This window comes from Geotrypetes seraphini, chromosome 13 (assembly GCF_902459505.1).
Source record: "Geotrypetes seraphini chromosome 13, aGeoSer1.1, whole genome shotgun sequence".
Classification (NCBI taxonomy): domain Eukaryota; kingdom Metazoa; phylum Chordata; class Amphibia; order Gymnophiona; family Dermophiidae; genus Geotrypetes; species Geotrypetes seraphini.
In genome coordinates this window covers 72,846,545-72,865,961 of record NC_047096.1, presented here as the reverse complement: position 1 = coordinate 72,865,961, position 19,417 = coordinate 72,846,545, and the positions used below count along the sequence as shown (strand labels likewise).

The 19,417-nt window shown below is 46.3% G+C and overlaps 1 protein-coding gene across 1 annotated transcript in view; it reads left to right on the top strand.

Annotated features, from left to right (window-relative positions):
* MEIOC (meiosis specific with coiled-coil domain) overlaps positions 1 to 19,417 on the top strand; it is a 170,273-nt gene that overhangs the window by 54,548 nt on the left and 96,308 nt on the right. Inside the window, 1 exon segment of the mRNA XM_033919289.1 lies at positions 9,675 to 9,779. Coding sequence (XP_033775180.1) covers positions 9,675 to 9,779 — 105 coding nt within the window.

The window sequence follows — 19,417 nt, the reverse complement described above, 5'->3', positions numbered from 1 at the left end:
GCGCAGGCTGCCTTTCCCGCCCCTGACCGTGTGGCGAGGATCCGTGGGGGGGGGGGCGGAGGTCATAGTCAGTGTTCGGCTGGCTGGCAGTCTGAAGATCTTCAATTCTGAGTGTTTGGAGAAGTTTCTGAAGCAGAAAATCCTTTATCCCAGGACAAGCAGGCAGGTATTCTCACAAGTGGGTGACGTCATCCGACGGAGCCCCGATGTGGACGCCTCACAAGCAGACTTGCTTGAAGAAACTCGAAGTTTCGAGTAGCCCGCACCGCGCATGCGCGAGTGCCTTCCCGCCCAGCACAGGGCGCGTCTCCTCAGTTCTTACTTTTCCGCGGAGCTGAGAAGTCCGTCTTTGACTCTCTGCGTGAAGTATTTTCACTTGTGCCTTCTCTACGACCGCGGTTTTGTGTTCTTTTTGTCACGAATCGCTGTTTTTTGTTTATTCTTTTCTTTAAAAAAAATATATATATATATATATATATATATTTTCTTCTGTTTGTTCGACTGAGCAGGCCTCGCGACGGCAGCCCCGCGGCTTCGATCTTGCAGCGGCTCTTTTTCAGCCTATGTCCCGACCTGCAACCGGTTTTAAAAAGTGTTCCAACTGCCAGCGCGCAGTTTCCCTCACGGACTCTCATCGATGCTGTCTTCGGTGTCTTGGGCTCAACATCTCCCGAAATCGTGCCGGCCTTACTCAATACTTAAGTCTCGTGCTTTTAAGTGTCATTGTATCCTGTGGGAGCAGCTCTTCAGCATGGAGCTCTCGACTTCGAAGGGTGCCTCGCCCTCGACTTCATCCGAAGCTCTTCCAGCTTCCACAGCTTCCACTCCGAGCCTCATCAAACCTGCCTTGTTTGTGCCGGCTTTGTCTTCGATGCCTGCTGCGGTGCCTTCCTCTGTCTCTTCAGGTCAGATAGGGCAGCAGCCCATTTCCACGGTGGTGCTTAAAGTGCCTAAGACTTCTAAGTCAAAGCACTCTCACACTGCCTCGAGGGAACATGAGGCCCGTGCAGGTGGTCCCGTTGGAGACGCGGATCCATCCTTGCCGGCTTCGTTCCAGACCTTGTTGGAGAAGCAGTTTATTCAGCTCTTTACTACCATGGGGTCGAAGCTTCTCTCACAAATCCAGCCTGGGCATTCAGCGGTCTCTCGCGAGGTCGAGCTGCCTCCTATGTCTCACTCTCATACACACTCTTTGCAGGGAGCAGATTCTCTGCGAGTGTCTGGTCTAGCATCTGGGCACGGACAGCAAGGAGCAGATTCTTTGCCAGTGTCTCCATTGGAACCCTCACACTCGAAGCAGGAGCAGAGTCTTTGCGAGTGCATCGAGGTTCCTCTTCTCAGCCTCAACTGCTTTGTTCCAGAGCCTCCAGTCCTGTCCATTCTCTGGGGGCTTCGACTGGGGCACGTTCTCCTCGATCTTTGAGGCCTGCTTCAAGACACAGCTCGCATCACAGATCGAGGCATTCTTCGAAGCATTCATCCAGGCATGCCTCGCCTCACCGCAAGCAGCCTTTTCTTCAGTTTTCTCCACCGCCTCCATCGAACCTTCTGCTTCCGGACCTAGAGGACCCGGTGGTTTCCATTTCTTCGTCCAGGTCTCCTTCCGCTGGACCAAACTGCCTTGACGTCCTCGAGTCCTTCTCGAGGCCAGACTTTAGCGGATCAGCTGTCCTTTTCATCTTTCCTTCGTCAGATGGCAGTTGACTTGGATATTCAATTAGATACTGGCTTGAAGTTTTCCAAGGAATATCTCGAGACTATGCAGCTCCCTCAACCTCCAGCTGAATCTCTCAAGCTTCCTCTCCATAAGCTTTTGGATCAAACCTTTGTCCGCTGTCTGGAAACTCCTTATTCCATTCCATTCCAGCTGTTCCAGGCAAATTAGACTCTAGGTATAAGACTGTACATCATAAGGGGTTTGACAATACTCAATTATCTCTTCAATCCCTTCTGGTTGAGTCTTCTTTGAAAAGATCTCATCCTTCCCAGGTGTATGCTACTGTCCCTCCGGGAAGGGAAGGTAAAACTATGGACAGATTTGGTCGTCGCATCTACCAGAATTCGATGATGACCTCCAGAGTCCTCAACTATAATTTTCATTTCATCACCTATTTTGAGTTCTTTCTTTCCATTCTTCCAAAGTTTATGCCTTATCTGGATTCTCGTATGCACTTTGAGTTCCAAGAAGTCATTGCTTCCTTATCGCAACTCCGTCTGCATCTTCTCCAGTCATCCTATGATGCTTTCAAGTTAGCTGCTCGAGCTACTGCTTGCTCTGTGGCCATGCGACGTCTTGCTTGGCTGCATACTATCGACATGGATCCTAACCTGCAGGACCAGCTGGCTAATGTTCCTTGCGCAGGCAATGACCTCTTTGAGTCCATTGAGGCAGCCACCAAGAAACTATCGGATCATGAGAAGTCTTTTGCATCCATTCTCAGACTGAAACCAAAGCTGGCTCCTACTAGTCCTACACGCTCTCCTCAAATCTATCAGCGGCGTTTTCCACCAAAGCAGGCTCCTTCTACTCATCAGCCTGTCAAGAGGCAGCATCCCCAGAAGCAGCAAAAGCCTCATCCACCTGCTGTACCTAAGGCTCCTCAGCCTTTTTGACTGCCTGGAATAGAGCATAACTTCCATCATTCTGCCATTTTCCGTTTTTCCCCCTATCGGAAGTCGTCTCCATCATTTTTAACACCGATGGACGACAGTTACTACCGACCTCTGGGACCTTTCCATCATCAGGGAGGGATACACTTTTCAATTCCATCAAGTTCCTCCGGAACATCCTCCAAGAGAGTATCCTTCCAATCCCTCCCAGATTGCCCTTCTTCAGGAGGCTCAAGCTCTGCTCCAGCTTCGAGCTATCGAGCCAGTTCCTCTGGCTCAAGAGAACAAGGGATTTTACTCCCAGTACTTCCTTGTTTCGAAGAAGATAGGTGATCTGCAACCTATTTTGGATCTCAAGGTGCTCAACAAATTTCTAGTCAAAGAAAAATTTTGCATGTTGACCTTGGCATCTCTTTCTCCCTCCTCGAGCAGAACGACTGGTTATTCTCTTTGGATCTCAAGGAGGTCTACACACACATTCCCATCCATCCGGTCTCCCGTCAGTACCTCAGATTTCGGGTGGGAAATCTGCATTTTCAATTCAGAGTACTCCCTTTCGGCCTGGGCTCGTCACCCAGAGTCTTCACCAAGTGCCTGGTAGTGGTGGCCGCAGCGCTCAGGAACCATGGTCTTCAAGTATTTCCATACTTTGGCGACTGGCTCATCAAGGATTCCACATCTCAAGGGGTCGTGGTAGCAACCCAGTGGACTATCTGGTTCCTGCAAAGTCTGGGATTCGAAATCAACTTTCCAAAATCCCATCTATAGCCTTCTCAGACTCTTCCATTCATCGGAGCTAATCTGGACACAGTCCAACTCAGAGTGTTCCTTTCTCAACAACGTCTGGAAGCTCTTCTCCATCTTTGTCAGTCAGTCTCCTCTCGCCCATCCATCTCGGCGAGACACATGATAGTTCTGGGTCACATGGCTTCCACAGTGCACGTGACTCCTTTTGCCAGACTTCACCTCAGAAACTTCAGAAGTTTTGAGATGCCCGCACCGCGCATGCGCGAGTGCCTTCCCGCCCGATGCACCGGGCGTGTCTCCTCAGTTCTTTTCTTTCCGCGGAGCTGAGAAGTTTTGCTTCAACTCTCTGCGCTGAGTGAACCTGTGTTCTTGCCTTCTAGTGCTCGCGGTTTTGAGTTTAATTTCTCTTAATCGTGTGTTTTATTCTGTCGTTTTCTTATTTTTTTAAAAAAAAATTTCCGTAGAATCGACCAGGTTGGCCGCGTGGCTGGGGCCCCGCTGCTTCGATCTAGCGGCGGAGCTTTTTCGGCCTATGTCTCAGCCTATTACCGGTTTTAAAAAGTGTATCAAGTGCCAGCGCGCAATTTCATTGACGGACCCGCGAAGACAATTGGGATTTGCCTCCGGGTAGCCGAAGCCCTGGGCGTCGCCAGGAGGACTTCTTCCGGAGCTCCTTGCCTGCCAAGCCATCTCTCGACCCGTGGAATGCTGCTCGAGAGGCGTCAGCCCATCCTCCTCTTCGCTTCCACGGTCTCCAGCCCCATCTATTCGTTGGAGGCCTCTGCGGACCCATCTGGGTGTCGTCGTTCCAGATCTCCTTCGAGACGGAGGGAGGGGCACCACTCCAGGCATTCTTCGAGACATTCGTCCAGACATTCTACAGTCTCGCCTCAGAAGAAGCTTCCTCGTGTGGGGTATTCATCTTAAGATATCTCCCCTCCTCCGGGCCCGGAGTTCGAGGATACCTTCAAGTCATTCTCGCCTTGTAGATCCCATGTCTCCTTGGATCAGGAGGCCTCGACTTCATCAAGTCCGTCTCAGCGTCCTGTGTTGGCGGACCAGCTGTCTTTTTCATCTTTTCTGCGGCAGATGTCGAGATCATCCGCCATCACCTTGGACTCGGGTTCCCGCTACTCCTGGATACCATTCATCTGCCTCATCCTCCTGCTGAGTCTCTTCGCCTGCCTCTCCACAAGCTCCTCGATCAAACCTTCATGCGCTGTTTTGAAACACCGTACTCCATTCCTGCTGTTCCTGGCAAACTGGATGCTGTCAGGTTTGTTAGTGGCCCCCCCAATGTATGGTGGTAGGGGTTAAGTGAAAGGCGCACTGACAAACGCCTGGTCCCAGGTTCAGTTCCCTCACTGAAGTTTCACCAGGGAGTAGAATCAAATAATAGGCACAGCCAGAGGTGGTTGCATAAAGAATATATTATAGAAATAGTCTTACAGAAAAGCAATATTTATAAGCATTACAATGAAGCATTACAATTAAGTAGAGAGCAAAGCAGTTTCCCTGCCTTACAGAGTCCAGAAACAAAGAGACAGAGTCAGAAGTTCTAGGAAGAGCCAGGGAGAGAGAGAGAGCCAAGACCCCTCTCCTCCAGAGATAGAAAGATAGATTGATAGATTGATAGATCAGAGAGGAGGCTTTTATACCTTGGAATCTTATTCTGAATATAGAAACTTGTATGTCCCAGTATCTTTCTGTTTAGAATTTGTAAACTGTTTGAAACAATGGTTAATTTAATTGATAAAGGAGGGTGTGATACTTGCAAGCATGGAAGATGGGATTAGTCTCTGGCTTCTTTGTCCCATTCAAGCAGCCTATCTGCTTGATCTGTGCACCTGGACTCATTGTCCTAAGCACCCTCTTAATCAGACATTAACACCTTTTAGCTAGTCATGATTCAATCAGGGCTACTTAAAACATATCAGGGATACTTAAAAGTTTCCCTGCCCTCAGGGTCTATCTGCATTCCCATGCCAGAGTCAGATTGATATAATTTCCCATAGGCCTTCGCTGACCTAAGTAATGCCAACTACAATGCTGAATGGTAGCGATAGCTAGGCTGACAGATGCTAGGTATCGCACGGTGCATCATAAGGGGTTTGAGGGCTCCCAGCTCTCCCATCAGTCACTGTTGGTCGAATCCTCCCTCAAGCGATCTCGTCTGTCCCAGGTGTATGCCTCGGTGCCACCGGGCTGAGAGGGGAGGACCATGGATAAGTTTGGGAGGCGCATCTACCAGAACTCGATGATGGCTTCCCGAGTTCTCAATTACACCTTCCATTTTGCCACCTATTTGGAGTTCTTCTTTCCGGTGCTTCAGAAGTTTATGCCTTACGTCGCCTCGCTGTCCCAGCTGCGTCTTCAATAGATGCAATCTTCATTTGATGCGTTTGAGCTCTCGGCACGGGCTGCCGCCTGTTCCGTGGCCATGCGTCGCTTGGCATGGCTTTGGACATTGATATGGACCCGAACCTCCAGGACAGGCTTGCAAAGATTCTGCTCCTTGCTTCACGTGCTTGGATGCCAGACCAGACACTCAAAGAGTGTAAGTTCAGACTGAGGCAAAGGAAGTGGCTCGACCTCGCGGGAGTCTGCTGAATGACCAGGCTGGATGAGAGGAAGCAGCTTCAGTCCCATATTAGTAACGAACTGAATGAATTGCTTCTCCAACATGGTCTGGAAGGAAGCCGGCAAGGATGGATCTGCGTCTGAAACCGGACCACCTGCTATGGCTGGAGGTTCCACCAAGGCAGTGTAAATGTGCTTCGACTTAGAAGTCTTAGGCACTTTAAGCACTACCGCTTGAACTTTCTGCTGAGCTATCTGACCTGAGGAAACAGGGAAAGATACAGCAGGTGTCGTCGAAGAAAGAGCCACTGCAAACGACAAAGGTCTGATGAGGCTCGAGGTAGAAGCAGGAGGAGGCTCAGTCGAAGGTGAGGCCGAGGGCGCCTTCGATGTCGAGGGATCGGAGGAAGAATCCATGCCGAACAGCTTCTCCACCAAAAGATGATGACGTTTAAGGGCTTGAGATTGAAGAGTAGCACAGCGCTTGCACGACTTCGGTTGATGTTTCGGCCCAAGGCACTTGAGGCACCGACGGTGTGGGTCCGTAAGGGAAATCGCGCGCTGGCACTGGCTACACTTCTTGAAGCCCGTGGCAGGCCGGGACAAAGGAAGAAAAATAGCTGCCGCAAGATCGAAGTCCTTGGGCTGCGGCCGAGTGGCCTGCCCAGGCAGACGGACGGAAGAATTAAAATTTTATATTTTTTTTTAAACTAGAAACAAAAGAAAAAGTAAGAACAGCGATTCGTGAAGAAAAAAAACACAAACCGCGGTTCAGAGAAGGCACAAAGTAATGAAGTTAAACGCAGAGATTCAAAGAGGGACTTCTCGGCTCCGCAGAGAACTGAGGAGACGCGCGCCCTACGCTGGGCGGGAAGGCGCATGCGCAGTGCGGTCGACTCAAAACTTCTGGTTTCTTCAAGCAAGTCTGCTTGTGAGGCGTCCGCATCCGGGCTCTGTCGGTGACGTCGCCCATATGTGAGAATAGCTGCCTGCTTGTCCTGGGATAATAATATTCTTTTATACCGCCCAACCATGAGTTCCAGGCGGTTCACAATCAAGAAGGCTGTACAATCAGTGAAACATACATGTAAATGGGGTTAGAGAAATAATCATGTTACAAACTTATCAAACAAGTAAGTTTTGAACAATTTTCTGAAAGCATAATATGATTGCATTTGTGGAATCAGAGAACTTAACCAGGAATTCATTTTTCTTAACTGAAAAGCAAAAGTCTTATCTAGAAATCTCTTGTAACGACAAGCTTTTACAGATGGATACATAAACAAACAAGTCATTTCGAGTACAGTGGTACCTTGGATTACAAGCATAATCCGTTCCAGGAGCTTGCTCGTAATCCAAAATGCTCGTTTATCAAAGCAAGTTTCCCCATAGGAAATAATGGAAACTCGCTTTGATACGTGAACTCGCAGGCCTTGAGCATGCTCAGATGCTCAAGGCCCAGCAGAAGAGGAGGCCGGTCTTCGGGCACTGGCACCAAGCACAGGACATGCCGGTGCCCAGATGAGGGTAAGAAGCGGCGGGGGGATGCTGGATCGTGGCGGGGGGGGGGGGGGGGGGTGCCGGATCGCGGCGGGAGGGGGTGACGGATCGTTGGAGGGGCGCTCGTAAATCGAGCCATGCACGGTTTCCGAGGCACCGATTTTGCAAATGTTTTGCTCATCTTGCAAAACACTCGCAAACCGGTGCACTCTTAAACCGAGGTACCACTGTATTTTTATTTGACTTATAACTTAAATTGGGAGGATAGGTATCCTGGAGCCAGACTAAAAAGAACTTTAAAGCAGATACGGCCAAATTTAAACACAATTCTCACTTCAAATGGAGTCGCTGATAGAAAGGACTCACATGGTCACATTTTTTTTAACCTAAAGATCAAGCGCACTGCCTTATTTTGTATTACTCGAATACGATTTAAGATTTTCTTAAAAGATGCCAAGTAAATGATGTTGCAGTAGTGAAGGGCAGATAGAATTAGAGACTGAACTACTAATCTGAAAGATACTGACGGCCTCTTTTACAAAGCCGCGCAGCAACAGCCCCGAAACTCTTTAAATCTCTATGGGCTTCTGGACCGTTAGTGCAGCGCAGGAGCTAGCACGGCTTTGTAAAAGAGGCCATAAGTAAAAATATTTTTTACTAGTTCGAAGTTTCTAGAGAATCACAAAACTTTTTTATCATTAGATCTTCTAAAGTTAAGTAACGATCTAATTTCACCCCTAAGATCTTAATTGAAGTGACTATGTCGAAATTCTGACCTTTGATTTGAAGGTTTTTTTTAAATCTGTAATGCTATCGTTCAGACTGGCAAGAAAAAATTACTTTTTTCTGGATTAAGTCTAAGTTTAAATTTGAACATCCAGTGTTCAATCTGTGCCAGAAGAAAAGCAATCTGATCTTTTATATCCTCAGAAAAAGCTGACATTGGCAAAAGTATAGTAATATTGGCAGCGTAGATGTAGAATTAGACTTTCAAGTCTTGCAGTAAATTAGCCAAGGAAGTCAAAGAGATATTAAAGAGTGGGCGACAATGGAGATCCCTGTGGCATTACTGATGGATTACTCCAAGAGGATGAATATTGCCCAGCTGAATAGACTTGATAAGACCTATTTTGCAAAAAAACTTCAAACCACTTCCAAACGTTCCAAGTGATTCCAGTAGTATCCAAGCAGAGCAATAAAATCTCATGATCTTCCAGATCAAAGGCACTACTTAAATCTAATTGAAGAATCAAGACACTTGAACCTAAACTGAACTGCCTATAGAGATAATCCATTAGCAATGCCAGAACTGTTTCTGTACTATAACCCGAGCAAAATCCTGATTGATGGCCTAATGATCCATTTACAGTATACAAGTCTGATGTCTGTAATTTTTTTTTTTCAAGTATTTAGTAATTTGAGGTGTTCTGCCCATACTAGTGTGTGCAAGAAATTTTGTTGAAATCCTACTTTTATCTACATATATATTTTGAATTATAACCTACCTCAGGTTGTCTTCTCTACAGTATATTAGATTTTTTTAAAGTTAGCCTGCTGTGTACCTCAGACATATATGGGTGTCTCCAGATATTTGTCTGTGAACAACCAAGGGAGAATGAAGATGCTTAATATTCTTCTGTTAAACAAATAAGAAGAGTTATTCATTAGCTCTATAGTGAAACCTATAGAAAAGGCTATAGGAGATGCATAAATGTTAATGCTGGTTGCACTCAGGTAGGTGGCTTGTTTGGTTCCACGTTATTTATGCTGTGTGTCCATTGGTTTAATTGTTCTTGTTGCAGAACCAAAAAGACTTGAATTGTCGTTATTTCTCCTTCTTAGGGGTTATCCTTTGCTTTGGTATGAACTGAAGAGCTGAGGCAGTGCCCAGTGACACAAAGAGGCAGAGTTGATAAATGTAGATGTTGCCTTCTGCAGTCCTCGTGGGTGAAGAGAAGAAACCCATTTGTCAAGACTACTGTACCCTTCTACTGGAAAGAAGATTATCTAGGTAAGAACCTCATCTTCCCTTGATCAGGCACTTCCAACTCTGTGACAACTGTAACATTGATGCTAAAATAACTGACACCTTAATATTTTGCTTTCATAACAATATTGGTTGATAAGATATGCAGTTTTTACATCATTTATATATAACTTAGCACAGAACTATTAGATTTACTTTGTGTGTGCATGTGCATGCATATATGATGATTTTCCTTTTTTTTTTTTTTTAGGATTCAGACTGAGAGAGTCGACTATGGCAGTGAAACAGACTTGTATGGCCTGGTGTCTAACATCTTGGAAGAGCCAGAAAAATCACAAACATATTTTGCTGATGGGTTAGTTGTCTCTGATTGTTGATTTCCTTAGCAACAGCAGCAGATGAATCCAGAGACTAGTGGGATAGCACATATCTACCAGCAGGTGGAGATAGAGAAACTGATTAACAGGTGGTCCTCTTGGATGGAACCTCTCCTATACCTTCAGTATTGTCTATCTCCAGCAGGCTATGGTCGCTATTTCACTAGCTCCTGGCTTTTGCTGTGCAGTTCCAATTTTTATTCTTGAGGCTCCTGTTGAGGGTTTCTGTCTTCATTTACATAGGGGTGTCTGGCTGAGTGGTGCCAGCTTTGGGAATTACACCTGGGCCCCCCCAGGTCCCTGCTCCACCCTCCCCTCCAGTGGATTGCTAAAGTTGTTGTGACTGGACTGTGCTTTCCTGACAGTCTGCAGACCACAACTGCCTGTAATAACATCAATTTCTTCTGAGGTCAGGGAAGGACAGTTTCCTCTGAGGTAAATTTAGTTTTAATTTTGGTTACCATCAGGTTGTGTGTGCTGCACATGGTTCGGGGGCAGAAATAGAGGCAGAAGTAATCAAGAGGTGTTTGTGCTGTGGGTTGCGCTGAACTTCATCATGGGTGTGTGCGGCCTGCTACTCGGATGCTGCGGGAGAGGAGGCCAACATGACACCAGACGAGTCAGCTGTTTCCTGTGCAGATGAAGCGCGGCCATGCTCCCCTTCATGTTTGGAGGTGCCCACTTCAGTACAGATCATGTCGGTGAGTAGGGGAATTTCGGCAAATGTCAGCGGTTTCAATACAAGAGAGTGTGCAGGCAGTAACGGCAGGGACACAGCAGATACCGTTTTCCCCAGATCTCAGAGCTCTTAACAAATTTCTAGTTAAGGAGAAATTCAGGATGCTATCCCTCACCCTGCTTTATCCTCTTCTCAATCAAAATGACTGACTATGCTCCCTAGATCTCAAGGAAGCCTACACACATATCCTAATTCATCCAGCTTCCAGAAAGTAACTTCTTTTCCAAATCAATCGCTGTCATTACTAATACAAGGTACTTCCCTTCGGCCTGACATCTTCTCCCAGAGTCTTCACGAAGTGCCTGATTATAGTGGCCGCATCTCTCCGATCACATGGCCTTCAAGTCTTTCCTTACATGGACAACTGGTTGATCAAGGCTGTATCTTCTTAAGAAGTAGTTCTGGCAACATCTTAGACCATTTCTTTTCTACAAGTTCTGGGATTCGAGATCAACTTCCCAAGTCAAATCTCATTCCAACTCAACGTCTGCAATTCATTGGGGCAATAGTAGACACCACTCTCATGAGAGCGTTTCTTCCTCAGGATCGCCTTCATGCTCTCATCCGCCTTTGTCAGCAATTGCTTCCTCTGCAATCCATTTCTGCCAGACACATGATGGTTCTCTGTCCATGTCACACCTCTAGCAAGGCTTCATCTTCGCACTCCTCAGTGGACCCTTGCCTCTCAATGATCTCAAGCGACGGATCGTCTCTCACAACATATATCTGTAACATCATATCTTTTGCAGTCGCTTCGTTGGTGGATGACCTCTTCCAATCTCTCCAGAGGTCGTCTTTTCCATTTGCCCCTCATCACAAGGTCATCACGACAGGCGCTTCCCCTTATGCCTGGGGGGCTCATATGGATGATCTTCAGACTCAAGGTCTTTGGACTGCCAGGGAGTGGAAATTTCACATCAATTTCCTGGAACTCAGAGCAATGTTTTATGCCCTCAAAGTTTTTCATCATCTCCTCTGTCCTCAAGTTCTCCTCCTTCGCACAGACAATCAAGTAGCAATGTACTACATAAACAAGCAAGGAGGCACGGGTTCTCTCCTGTTGTGTCAGGAGGCCCAGAAAATCTGGACTTGGGTGACAGCTCGCAATCTGTTCTTGAAGGCTGTCTGCATTCAAGGGGAGAAGAATTCCCTAGCAGACAACCTCAGCAGAATTCTTCAGCCTCACGAATGGACTCGCAACTCTCCAGTCCATCTTTGCTCAATGGGGCATTCCACAAGTGGAGTTGTTTGCAGCTCCTCACAATCACCAATTGCCCCAGTTTTGTTCCACACAACACACACTCCAAAAACTACTTCCACAACCTAAACTAGATACAACAATAAGGCAGAAATAGTCAAAAAGGTTCTCAAAGGGGCTGCTCAGGATCAAAACTGTGCACACCACGCAAACCGCGTGAAAACTAACGAGATGATCTCAAATTTTAAGGGTGCTCTCAGTGTGAACAAGCAGCAACAGGAGACAAGCTCCAACACTTCATAACTCAGGTAGAGGTAATATACCCCCACCCGCACACCATCACTGAGCACCCAGGGTGTGCAGTAAATCATGGTGAGAACGTTCACAAATCAAAAAATGAGTGAATCAACTAAAGTGAGTAACAGGTGAGACCTGAGCGACCCCTAAATGAACCCTACCAGCCAAAACTCCAGAAAAAAATCAGAAAAACGATAACTTAACTGAAGAATAAAGAAGAAACTCATCTCTGAAGCACAAAATTAAAGCGCGTCCGGATAACAGGTTCAACCGAGCTGGTTTCGGGGAAGAACCCTTCTTCAGGAACCCGACGAAGAAAAATGAGGGAGGCTGAAGGGCGGGGCGGCCGAGGAGCAACGCACCCAGTGTTGTACGCAGTACTCCAGGTGAGGGCACACCATGGCCGGTACAGCGGCATGATAATCTTCTCTGATTTGTTCGTGATGCCCTTCTTAATCATTCCTAGCATTCTGTTCGCCCTTTTCGCCGCTGTCACACATTGTGTAGACGGCTTCATCGACTTGTCGATCATAACACCCAAGTCCCTTTCCTGGGAGATCTCTCCAAGTACCGCCCCGGACATCCTGTACATCTTTATAAACGATCTGGACATAGGTACAATGAGCGAGGTGATTAAATTTGCAGACGATATAAAGTTATTCAGAGTAGTGAAGACGCAGGGGGACTGCGAAGATCTGCAACGTGACATAATCAGGCTCGAGGAATTGGCAGTGACATGGCAGATGAGGTTCAACGTGGATAAGTGTAAAGTGATGCATGTCGGTAACAAAAATCTCAGGCATGAATACAGGATGTCCGGGGCAGTACTTGGAGAGACCTCCCAGGAAAGGGACCTGGGAGTTCTGATCGACAAGTCGATGAAGCCGTCTGCACAATGTGTGGCGGCGGCAAAAAGGGCAAACAGAATGCTAGGAATGATAAAGAAGGGGATCACGAACAGATCAGTTATCATGCCGCTGTACTGGTGCGCCCTCACCTGGAGTACTGCGTACAACACTGGTCGCCGTACATGAAGAAGGACATGGTACTACTTGAGAGAGTCCAAAGAAGAGTAACCAAGATGGTTAAGGGGTTGGAGGGGCTGCCGTACAATGAAAGATTGGAGAAACTGGGCCTCTTCTCCCTCGAACATAGGAGATTGAGAGGGGACATGATCGAAACATTCAAGGTACTTAAGGGGATAGACTTAGTAGATAAGGACAGGTTGTTCACCTCTCCAAGGTAGGGAGAACGAGAGGGCACTCTCTAAAGTTGAAAAGGGATAGATTCCGGACGAACGTAAGGAAGTTCTTATTCACCCAGAGAGTGGTAGAAAACTGAAACGCTCTTCCAGAATCTGTTCTGGGGGAAAACACCCTCCAGGGATTCAAGATAGGGTTGGACAGGATCCTGCTTAACAAGAAGTGCGCTGGTAGGGCTAGTCTCAGGGTACTGGTCTTTGACCTGGGGGCTGCCGCGTGTGCGGACTGCTGGGCATGATGGACCACTGGTCTGACCCAACAGCGGCAATTCTTATGTTCGTGCTTGAGATTTTTGTTACCGACATGCATCACTTTACACTTATCCACGTTGAACCTCATCTGCCATGTCGATGCCCATTCCTCGAGCCTGATTATGTCACGTTGTAGATCTTCACAATTCCCCTGTGTCTTCACTACTCTGAATAACTTTGTGTCATCCGCAAATTTAATCACCTCGCTCGTCATACCTATGTCCAGATCGTTTATAAAGATATTGAAGAGTACGGGTCCAAGCACTGAGCCCTGCGGCACCCCACTGGTGACGCTCTTCCAGTCCTTGTATTGTCCATTTACCCCCACTCTCTGTTTCCTATGCCCCAGCCAGTTTTTAATTCACGTGAGTATTTCTCCCTCGATTCCAGTGCTCGCAATATTCTGAAGTAGTCGTTCATGTGGAACCTTGTCAAATGCATTCTGAAAGTCCAGATATACAATGTCGACCGGGTCGCCCTTGTCTATCTGCTTGTTTACTCCCTTGAAGAAGTGCAGCAAGCTTGTCAAACAAGATCTGCCTTTGCTGAAACTGTGCTGGTTGGTGAGCAAACATGCAAAAAAATAGACCACAGTAGTTCTCCGCGGAGATCTCAGAACTAGTAAAGCAAAAGAAAAAAGCTTTCGTTACCTACAAACAATCACAACGACCAGAAGCTAAAGAAATCTATCTAGCGAATTCTAGAAAAGTTAAAATGACAGTCAGAGAGGCCAAAGTCCGGTTGGAAGAAAACATAGCTAGGCAGATAAAGGGGAGAAATCCTTTTTTAAATACGTTAGCGACAGGAAGAAGAACACAAGCAGTATTGGGCGCCTAAAGAAACTGACGGTGACTTTACAGACTCGGATACAGACAAAGCAGTAATACTCAATAATTACTTCTGCTCAGTCTTCACTTGCGAAGCTCCAGGTCCTCAACTCGGAGGACCCATTCCGGGACATGGAATTTACCGCGAGCGTCGTCTACCACGAGCTATCAAAACTAAAAGTTAACAAAGCTCTGGGCCTGGATAATTACACCCTAGAGTACTTCGAGAATTGAAAGATGTCCTGGCAGAACCGTTAGCCGAGCTCTTTAATCTTTCCCTAAGCAAGGGAAAAGTGCCACTGGACTGGAAAACTGCCAACGTTATCCCACTCCACAAAAAGGGATGCAGGTCAGAGGCTGAAAATTATAGACCGGTGAGTCTCACATCCAATAGTGAGTAAACTAATGGAAACGTTGATTAAAAACAGATTGGACATGATTCTGGATGATGAAAGATTAAGGGATCCCCACCAACATGGCTTTACGAAGGAAAGGTCTTGTCATTCCAATCTGATAAGCTTCTTTGACTGGATAACAAAAAAACTGGATTGGGGCGAGACCCTGGACATCATGTATTTAGGCTTCAGTATGGCTTTTGATAGTGTCCCACTCTGTAGGTTATTGAACAAGATGAACACGTTAGGACTAGGAGAAACACTGGCAGCATGGGTAAAAGACTGGCTTAGCGGCAGGCTACAGAGGGTACTGGTAAATGGTATTCCCTCAAAAACGTTGAAAGTGACCAGTGGAGTGCCACAGGGCTCGATCTTGGGCTTGATGCTATTTAATATCTTTGTAAGGGACCTGACTCAGGGACTTCGAGGCAAAATTACATTATTTGCCGATGACGCTAAACTATGCAATGTTGTGGCCAGGGCAACAGAACCTGACAGCGCAACCAGGCCCAACAATATGGTACAGGACCTACTTTTACTGGAACAATGGTCCAGTTCTTGGCAACTAAACTTTAATGCCAAAAAATGTAAAGTAATGCATCTTGGAAGCGGAAATCCATGCAGAACATACACCTTGAACGGTGAAAACTTAACAAAAACTACTGCAGAAAGGGACTTGGGAGTACTCATCTGAGAAGACATGAAAGCTGCAAATCAGGTGGAGAAAGCTTCATCAAAAGCTAGACAAATGCTGGGTTGCATCAGTAGGAGCTTTATCAGCCGAAATCCTGAAGTCATAGTGCCGTTGTACAGATCCATGGTGAAGACCACACCTGGAGTACTGTGTCCAGTGCTGGAGGCCGCATTATCAAAAAGATGTGAAGAGAATGGAGTTGATCCAGAAAATGGCCACTAGGATGGTCTCAGGGCTTAAAGATCTCCCATATGAAGAACGTCTGACTAGACTGTGTTTATATTCTCTTGAAGAGCACAAAGAAAGGGGGGGCATGATAGAAACATTCAAAAATATCATGGGCCGCATTGAAGTGGAGGAAGAAATCTTTTTTCTTAAGGGTCCCATGGCGACAAGAGGGCATCCGCTAAAACTTAAAGGGGGAAGATTTAATGGAGACACCAGGAAATACTGCTTCACCGAAAGGGTGATTGATCGATGGAATGGTCTACCACGCCAGGTGGTCTAGGCCAGTAGCGTGCTCGACTTTAAGAGACAATGGGACAAACAATTGGGGTTGCTACAGAGGACTCTTGAGTGGGCAGACTTATTGAGGAGGTCAGACTTGGTGAGGGAGGGTTCTTGAGTGAGCAGACTTGTTGGGCCGCCGGCCCATTTCTGCTGTCATACTCTGTTTCTATGTTTCCTTTATCAGCGCCTCTACCATCTTTCCCGATACCGAGGTCAGACTCACTGATCTGTAGTTTCCCGGGTCTCCCCTTGAACCTTTTTTGAAGATCGGCGTAACATTCGCCACCTTCCAGTTCTCTAGAATCTTTCCTGTTTTGATTGACAGATTGGCTATTAGTTGAAGCAATTCAGCTATGGTCCCTTTCAGTTCCTTGATGACCCTCGGGTGGATGCCATCTGGTTCCGGGGATTTATCGCTCTTAAGCCTATCAATCTGCCTGTATACCTCTTCTAGACTGACCGTAGACCCTGTCAGTTTCCCATTTTCGCTTCCAGCATATAGCCTGATGGGTTCCGGTATGCTGTGTATATCCTCTCTGGTAAATACAGACGCAAAAAAACGTGTTCAGTCTGTCGGCGATTACTTTCTCCTCCTTTAGTGCTCCCTTTATTTCTTGGTCATCCAACGGTCCCACTGCTTCCTTCGCAGGTCGTTTCCCTTTAATATATTGAAAGAATGGCTTGAAGTTTTTCGCCTCATTGGCTATTTTTTCCTCGTAGTCTCTTTTTGCCACTTTTTCCACCTTATGGCACCTGCGTTGATGTTTGTGCTTAGTCCAGTTTTCATCTTGTTTTGATCTTTTCCATTCCTTAAACAAAGATTTTTTGTCTTTGATCGCTTCCCTAACCTCTACAGTGAGCCACGCTGGTTCTTTGTTCTTTTTCCTCTTTGATCCCTTGTTGATACGTGGTATATATATAGATTTTGTGCCTCAGTGACAGTATCCTTAAAGAGAGACCAAGATTGCTCTAGCGTCTTTATAGTTTTTATTCTTTTCTTAATTTTCTTCCCCAACATGCGTCTCATCCCTTCGTAATTTCCTTTTCGGAAGTTTAGGGCCGTGGCTGTCGTTCTGGACTGAAGTTTTGCCCCGATTTCCAGGTTGAAGCATATCTTATTGTGATCTCTGTTTCCCAGCGTCCCTTCTACTTCTGCATCCTGTGCCAGTCCTCGCAGCCCATTTAGAACTAAGTCTAGAATTGCATTTCCTCTTGTTTTCCTTGACAAGTTGTTCTAGGAAACAATCGCCTACAGCATCCAGGAACTTGGTCTCTCTAGCGCAGCCTGAGGTGCCTAGGTTCCAGCCTATCCCCGGATAGTTGAAGTCACCCATGATAATAATAATAATAACTTTATGATAACTGTGTTGCCTTCCTTGCAGTTGCGTTTAATCTCATCCGTCATTTCTTCATCAATTTCTTCGGGCTGCCCTGGAAGTCAGTAGTAGATGCCTATCCTTGTTTCCAGTCCATTTGTTCCTGAAATTTTGACCCATAGAGACTCTAACTTATCTGTCTGTTGTGGCATGTTCTCTCCAGTAGATTAAATTCTCTCTTTGACGTATATGGCAATGCCTTCTCCTTTTTGAGCCACTCTGTCTCTGCGGTATAGTTTGTATCCCGGTAGCACCATGTCCCAGACATTTTCATCAGTCCACCATGTATCTGTGATGCCGATGATGTCGACATCATCCTTTTGTGTCACAGCTTCTAATTCACCCATCTTATTTCTAAGGCTCCTTGCATTCGTGTACGTACACTTGAGTTTGCATCCTGTTCCCTTCTTGCGTGTCCTTTCCTCTTGTGTCTCGTTCGATCTGTCCTGACTGCGATCTGGTGAGTCTTCCTCTCCATCTTCCTGCATGGTATCCTCCTTTTGTGTCCCTTTCGTTCTGTCCTGACTGCGATCTGGTGAGTGCTCCCCTCCATCTTCCTGCACGGTATCCTCCGGGTATACCACCATGATTCTCATTGCTCCACTGTGGCCCAGAGAACATTGGTTCTCCTTTCTACTTCAACTCAGCTCCAGGGAGCCCATACCTCTTCCAGTATTTCCTACTCTGCTCACTCAGAATCACTTCTGCATCCCCACCTGCAATCTACACCTGAGAGCTTGGTTTCTCTTGGACTAAGTTCTTCTGATGGTCTCTCTCAGCCTGTTCGACATATTATTGATGCCTCCAGGAAACCAGCCACTCAACAATATTACCAACAAAAGTGGACTTGGTTTTCATCCTGGTGTCTGCTTCATCTTCGCAATGTAACATCCTTGGCAGTGGAATTGGTGTTGGACTATCTTTTTCATCTGTCTGATTCTGGTCTCAAATCTACATCTATCAGAGTCCATCTTAGTGCTATGCCAGTTGAGGGAAAACCTCTTACTGCTCATCCTTTGGTCTCTTGGTTTATGAAAGGACTTTTTAATGTTAAACCACCTCTCAAACCTACATCTGTCGTCTGGGACCTTAATGTACTTCTTTCCAGCTTGATGAATCCACCATTTGAACCAATGGCCACAGCTCATCTCAAGTTTCTCACCTGGAAAGTTGTGTTCCTTATTGCTCTCATCTCTGCCAGGAGGGTCAATGAACTGCAAGCGTTGGTGGCAGATCCACCCTTTACTGTTTTTCATCATAACAGATTGGATCTACACACCCATCCAAAGTTTCTTCCGAAAGTTGTCACTGACTTTCATCTCAATCAGTCCATTGTTCTTCCAGTGTTTTTTCCTAAACCTCATTCTCATGCTGGAGAAACCACTTTACATACTTTGGACTGTAAACAGGCTTTGACCTATTATATTGACCGGACAAAGCCTCATCAAACATCTACCCAATTGTTCATCTCCTCTGATCCAAACAAATTGGGATGTCCTGTTTGCAAGAGAACGTTATCAGGACTTAAATTGCATATATACTAATGCAAATTACATATATACTAATGCAAAGAGCCTAAGGAACAAAATAGGGGAACTAGAAGTCATGGCCAAAACTGAGAACTTAGACATCATTGGGGTCTCCGAAACGTGGTAAAATGAAGAAAACAAATGGGACATAGCACTGCCGGGGTACAAATTCTATCGCGAGGACAGGTCAAGGCAGAAAGGAGGAGGAATAGCTCTATACATAAAAGAAAGCATACACTCGACCAGAGTGGACATAGCAGCGACGACCAAGAAATTGGAATTGCTGTGGGTTAAAATACCGGGAAGGAAAGGGCCCGAGATAAAAATGGGCCTGTTCTATCGTCCACCTGGGCAAAACGAAACTACCGATAAAGAAATGGAAGCTGAGATGAAATGGGAATGCAAAAATGGTAACACGATCATTATGGGAGACTTCAACTATCCCGGAATAGACTGGAGTCTTGGAAACTCAAAATGCGCTAGGGAGACCGGATTCCTGGAAGCTATACAGGACTGCTTCATAGATCAGCTTGTCAGA